Consider the following 6,378-nt stretch of genomic DNA (forward strand, 5'->3'; position numbering starts at 1 on the left):
AAATTGCAGCAATTGCTTCCTTCTAGTGGTTTGTCTTGTCATTTTTATATTCCATCATCATCTTACCATAACATGTCTTCGCCCATGCACACACCCTCTGATTGTAATTCACCTTAAGGCTCTCCAATAGCTGGCATGCAGCCCATCTTGGTGCATTAGCAACAGCCCATTCTGAAACAGCTTTTCATCTTCGTCCCGTAACAGCAGGTTGGACATGATGACACCATCACATATCCGATCCATTTTACTCCCTACAGACGCATGGTGCGCACTCTTGGGGTAGTCAAGAACCTTAATGCTGCCACCGCGAGCTGTTCACAGGATGGCGAGGCTCTTTGCGCCCTGAGAAGGCCCACCACAGCCTCAACGGACTCTTCCAGCTTCTCCAGCTTCAAGTATCCCTTAACCAACGCCTCATGCTTTTCCATATAAAGCTTCGGAGAAATCGGAGGCGGCGATGGTGGCCAGGGCTTCGGAGATCTCGACCTGGACGGTGGGCGGGGCGGCGAGGAGGTGGTCCAGGATCGCCTCCTTGATGATGCGACATTCCATCTCGGGGGAGGTGGTCGCCGTTGGGAGAGGGGACGGCGACTGTGGCGGCGGCGGATGAGGAGGATGCGAGGAAGAAGAGACCCAACGCGTAGTCTGGGTGCCTGAATTGGTTCCCAGAAAATAGCAGTAACAATTGGCCATATTTTGCTACTTAAACATTCAGGACGTCAGTTGCATATAATTCTACAGCTAAGGAGAGGTGATAGCTGATACACATCAATAGTAAATATCTTTCTCCAAGCGAGAAGAAACACTCAAGATGTAAAACTAAATAAACCGAGGGCGCTCACACACTAAAGATGGTTTGGTATCCAGCATCTCAGGAATATTGTTATCTTCATAGTCATGAATAATCTTAGCAAGCTCAACATCTCTGCCAGGATCAAAATAAATAAAGTCTGACACCAGCAAGCCTTTCAAAACATCCTTATATGCCCTCACAGCGGAGCGGTATAAATTGATGGAGCCATTAAAATCACGGGAATGACCAGAGGGTGGATGCAAAATCTTGTTTCCTTCGTCCTCACAAAAGGAGCAACGACCTGTTTTCAAAGCCAAAAATAGGAAGACGTCAGAAATTGGGGATTCTAGTGCCAAAAAGATTCATATGGAGAAAAAGAATCAGCAACTACAGAACCAGTAGCTAGCTCTCCTTCTCTCTTCAGAATATTTAGGTTATTTCATCTAACAAGGAGTTTCCTCACTGTTACGCCATGGCAGTTATGGTTCCTAGGCCTGGGTAAAAACACACTGCAGCAAACTAACCGCGCCACACTAAAATTTGCAGTTGTTTCGGTGGTCCGTGTTCAGTGTGGTGGTGAACTTGCTGGCTGCTTGGTGTTAAGTGTGGTGATAGGTCCCAGAAACCAAAGCACTGAAATCACCAAACATAATTCGCAGGCAGCCCCTCCTGGCCAACAGCCTATTCCCCTCGTGCAGTTTCAAGAGCCCAGAACTAATCCGACAGGGCGTCGCTATCCTATCCCCACTCCCCAGTCCAACCAGACATGAGCATGGGCTAGTGCCGTGATGAGTGCATTTGCTTCCACGGATGCAGGCGGCCATGGTGAGTGCATGAGCCTCCATGGACGTGGGCAGCCATACTGAGCGGCGAGCGGGCGGCCGCTACCAGTGTGCTAGCCTGACGTGGGTGTTAGGGCTACTGTGGCCAGCTCACAGGTTCAGAGAGCGGGAATGCAAGGCAGCCAAAGGCGTGCGCACAGGCCTCTGTGCTGACCTTGTGTCTTCCTTGTAGCCTAAGGCATGCGCACAAGCCTTCATGATGAGCTTGTGTCTTCTTCAGTTCCCTCTCTAAACTTCTTCATCTGCGTCTTTTATTCATTTTATTCTCAATATTTTTTTAACGTGAATTTTATTCTCAATATTCCTTAGCATCTGCTGCTTGTTCAGTGGAAAACCAAACACCTCACCAAAATAAACCAAAACACCTCACCAAAATAAACCGAATCCGAAGTGTGAGGTTCCTGTGTTTCTGGCGACAACTTCGGTGAACAGATTCCGTAAACTGAAATATTTGTCCACTTAAAAACCCAAACCTAAGAAACCAAAATAACCATGCCCAGGGCTAACGCTTCCTAATCCATGCGATCATTACCCAAGTGGGTGTTCACCATGCTCTTTCTTTTCCCATAGTAATGCGCGCCATGTTAAGAAAACCGTTACTGCAATAAGGTTGATTAGTTGTAGGAACAAGGGCTCACCAATGCATGCACTGTAATCATATATAGGGCAGCAGCTAGATGGCTTCGATTGAACATCTTCACGAGAAGGTGACACCCAGAATTCAGCGAAGAAGAGTGTGCGCTCATGGGATGATCCAATAGCATCATTTATAGTCGCCAAAAAGTTGGCATGATAGAAATTTGGGTGAAATGGAGAACTGGATGCTGTCACTCCACAGATAATGTCAAGCTGGTAACTTGGTTCCTGCAGTAAGCATGAATATTCTTAAATATTTCAGCAGCCTGGTGGAAGCAGGGAACTTAATTCATACATAAGGTCAAGTCGAGTGTCAACATGGATGACTAGCAATAACCACTCAGTGTTCAAATAGAGAATGTAACACATCAATTATGACAGGGAAGCACAATTATATGTTGTAAAAACATCAACATAGGCTCGGAAATGACATATAACTTGCTGGTGGCCTATAGTGTAATCATACATCGGAGCAGAAAACCAGTACATCGGAAATAACTGACAGTGTTTGGTTCGAGGGATCATCCAATTCTAGACCCATCACCACCCCATTCCTCAAATTAAAAAAGGACACCATATACTAACAGATATCATAAAGCACTAGCACTAAAAGGTAACCAATGATCACAAAGGTATAGCCAGTTAGCTAGTAATACTAAACCAGCAGAAAGCACTACTCGACAAAGGTACTAAGCAATCACAAAGCACAAAGGCACAATGCCAATATAGACATGAAGTCGGAGCAAAAGAGAGGTAATGTTTTTGGTTGTTATGTACCCAAGGATGCTGATTGCAGTATTTGCGTAGCACTTTATTCAGCTCGGTGTGAACAAAGTCCAGATTCCTTATGAACGCCAACCTCTTTCCAGAAATCCGCGCTGACACAAATGGAGAAACGAGAGAGGAATCCTCCTCCTTTAGCACTGACACAGGCCATACACTGTACATTTCATTGCTGAGGACTCTGATTAGCTGGTCCCAATGAGCAGCTGAGATCAAGGAGTGAAGGTGGCCGATCTTCTCTGGCGACAGGGACATGAGGAATGATCCAAACGCAGTGTGCTGGGGGTGTTTGGCAATCTCGGCCACAGCAGCAAAAGAGACATTGCGTGCTATCTTTATGATGGGACGACCAAGATATGATGATCTAGTTAAGTCACAGTCCAAAGAGCTAAGGAACTCCAAAGCACGGTGTTTCGACCCGAAGGTGCCCTGCACCATGGCCACAAGTCCATCGAGGGAACGGGACTCCAAGCGGGCCATGGGTCTGGTGTCGAGGATGCCTTGAGGTAAATCAACTTCAACACCCCGTGCAAGTGGGAAGGCCACATCGTACCAGAATGAGTTGAGGATAATGTTGGACACGGGGTCCATGAGGCCGTAGCAATGTCCAGCGACAAGGAGAGCACGGAGGAGGCTGGGCTTGCTGGGCAGTGTGGCAAGTGCCTTGATGTACAAGGCGTGGATGGTGTCGAGCAGGCACATCTTCACGGATATTATGTGCTCGCATGGGGGGACATCATAGTTCACCTCTGTTGCCATGGCAGAAGCTGCGAGTGCTGATGCCTCGAGACATCTGGATAGCTTGGTCTCCATGTCCTCACAGCAGAATACCAAGTCGGAGATGTAGTTTTGCTGCTGAGTCTGGAAGTAATCGCGGGTTGTCACGATAGAGGTTTGGGCGACAAGGTCCTCCCCGAGGGAGTTTGAGATCACAAGCACGCCATCGTCGCCGCGGCGGGTACAAGTGCGGCCATTTGGACGGCACCAGAAATCTATGTTGGCTGGCTGCGGAGTTGGCGGCCATTGGTGTGCCAGAAGGTCCCTGATTTCCAAGACGTCGTCCGTGGTGAGCTGCTCCTTTCCACCTTGCTGATTTCCAAGCTTGAACAGGACAGGGGCGAGCGTGTCACGGGGGTACTCCGCCGTCATGAGCCCCGCCAGGACGTCGGGCGCCGGGTGCTGCGCTTTGAGCGCGGCAAACCTGAGGGCTGCCTTGAGTTTGCCGCCGTCTGGGAGCAAAGGTCGCCGTTGATTCGAGGATCCTTGCGCGAATCTGTCGTGGTGGACGAGCTTGATGGCGAGGGTGAGGTCTTGGGATGCCAGGTAGAGGTAGCGCTTGGCCTGGTCAGTGCTGAGGTAGCGGAAGTAGGCATTCATGAAGGCGGCGATGCCGTCGATGGATCGCCAGACGACATCCCGCCACCCCTCGTACACGCGGACCCTCCCATGTGGGGGCGGGTGCTCCCCTTGTTGGTCGTGGAGCAGCAGGCCGACGGCGTTGAGGATGATGTTGGTGACGGGGTCTGCGAGGCCGAAGCAGAGGCCGCCCGCGTAGATGCAGCCGTCCAGCTCCGGCATCTCCTTGAGGGGCAGCCGGCGCGCCGCCTCATCGTAGAACTCGTCGATCCGCGCGCGGCTGTTCTCGAACCACTTTTTGAGCGCGCCTTCGTCGAGGGTAGACCGCCTCTCCATGTCGCCGTGGTGGAAACAGGAGAAGCTCCCCATCCCCGGGGCGGATCGGGAGGATTCGACGGCGATGAGGGCGAAATTGCAGGGGGCTGCCATATTGGGGATCGCCGGAACTCGCTCTTGATTTCGGGGGATTTTCCTATCTATCTATCTATCCAGTAGGTTCCGCAAAGAATTCCCTATTTGACACTAGAAAAATTAATAATTTCTTTCTTGATCCTTAAAAAATTTTCGTTTTTTCGTTTTCTATTTAACATCGAGTTCAACTTTCATTCTTTGTACGATACTATGTTCGATTTTTCATCCTTGAACCGTTAAATACCCTGTGAAAAGATAATTTTACCCACGTGGACCTCACCACCCTTCTCCGTCCTCTCCTCTCCTTCTCCCTCTCTCCACACCAGCCTGCCGTTTGTCGTGCCCCCGCAGGAGGCTGAGCCCTATCGACCATCGGGCCCACACACCACCATGGGAGGTCAGGCGTTGTCCAGGCTGCAAGACAGTATATCCACCGCAACCGAACCTTCTAATAGATCTGCCTGAATCCAAGTGTTGCAACTGTTGTTACATGGCAAGCAAAAATCCTATTATCCTCTTCAAAATTCGAAACTCCTAAAACTATATCAAGTAGCCTAATTGTGAATGTTTCACCAAAAATGACCCCACTTGTCAATCATGAAAGATAACAGAATCCATCATCAACAATATTTAACTAGAGTTCAAGGTCTATGATCAATCAAGGACAGACACATATGTTCATTGCTGCCCCTTTTCTTTTTTCTATACATATGCAACGTTGTTTTCTTTTTTTTTTCCTTTTATTTCCTAACATGTTCGTTCATTTCTTTCAGGCTATTGCGGTGTTTACTCAGTTGTCGTAGCTGTAGATTAGGCTCGCTAGCTACAAGCTGGAATGGTTGGTGGATATGCTACTGCAAAGTTTCATGTGCTTGATATGATTCAAAGGTACGAGGCCATAACTCAGCTGAAATGTGGGTACGAGCTCTCATCTTCCTTATATCATAGCCATGATAACATACCCATCGTTCTCACAATCGTGAAGAATCACGGGATTCCATATTCGCGTGGTAGCCTTGATCCTCGTGGTTCTGTTGGAAGTCTGAAGATCAAATATTTTTTTCATGGTTGACAAAACTGATGTTATCCTTATGAAAAAATTACTAGCAAACAGATTTCCTCTGGTGGCTGGCATTCGTTATGGTGCTTTGTTCCAATTTGTGAATTCTGATCAGAAGTATTTAATTCTAGAGATAGGTTTGGGTTATGCGCTGGCATTGATTGGAGCTGGAGTGGAGGTTAACAAGAAGACAGGCAAAATTGAGACATACTTCATTGCAAGGAACTCAGCTGGATATAAGACACATTCGACATGAGAGAAGAAAGGCTTTGGTGCGGATGTATGCTTATGGGCATCAGACATTGTTTGTGTATGGGGGTTTCATCTCTAGAAAGTGAAGAGGTGAGAAAGAGGACAAGGTGAAAGACTAGTATTGCGTTTGGAGGACGAGAAGCTAAGGCATGAAAAGATTATAGCACAAAAGTTTGGTTCTACGAGAAGACGTAGGTGATGACCAAGAATAAGTATTCTGTTGCTTTGTAAACACTGATTCTCTG

The 6,378-nt window shown here is 48.1% G+C and overlaps 1 protein-coding gene across 1 annotated transcript; it reads right to left on the bottom strand.

The window, feature by feature from the left end:
• Positions 1 to 666: 666 nt before the first annotated feature.
• Positions 667 to 4,843, bottom strand: LOC101762180. Its single transcript, XM_004967332.3, has 3 exons — positions 3,049 to 4,843; positions 2,274 to 2,499; positions 667 to 1,094 (listed from the first exon to the last, which is right to left on the bottom strand). Exons 1-3 carry the CDS (start codon positions 4,837 to 4,839, stop codon positions 820 to 822), a joined length of 2,292 nt encoding a protein of 763 aa, XP_004967389.2. The 5' UTR covers positions 4,840 to 4,843; the 3' UTR covers positions 667 to 819.
• Between the last annotated feature and the right edge of the window lie 1,535 nt (positions 4,844 to 6,378).

This window comes from Setaria italica, chromosome V, assembly GCF_000263155.2.
Source record: "Setaria italica strain Yugu1 chromosome V, Setaria_italica_v2.0, whole genome shotgun sequence".
In the NCBI taxonomy this organism is placed as follows: Eukaryota; Viridiplantae; Streptophyta; class Magnoliopsida; order Poales; family Poaceae; genus Setaria; species Setaria italica.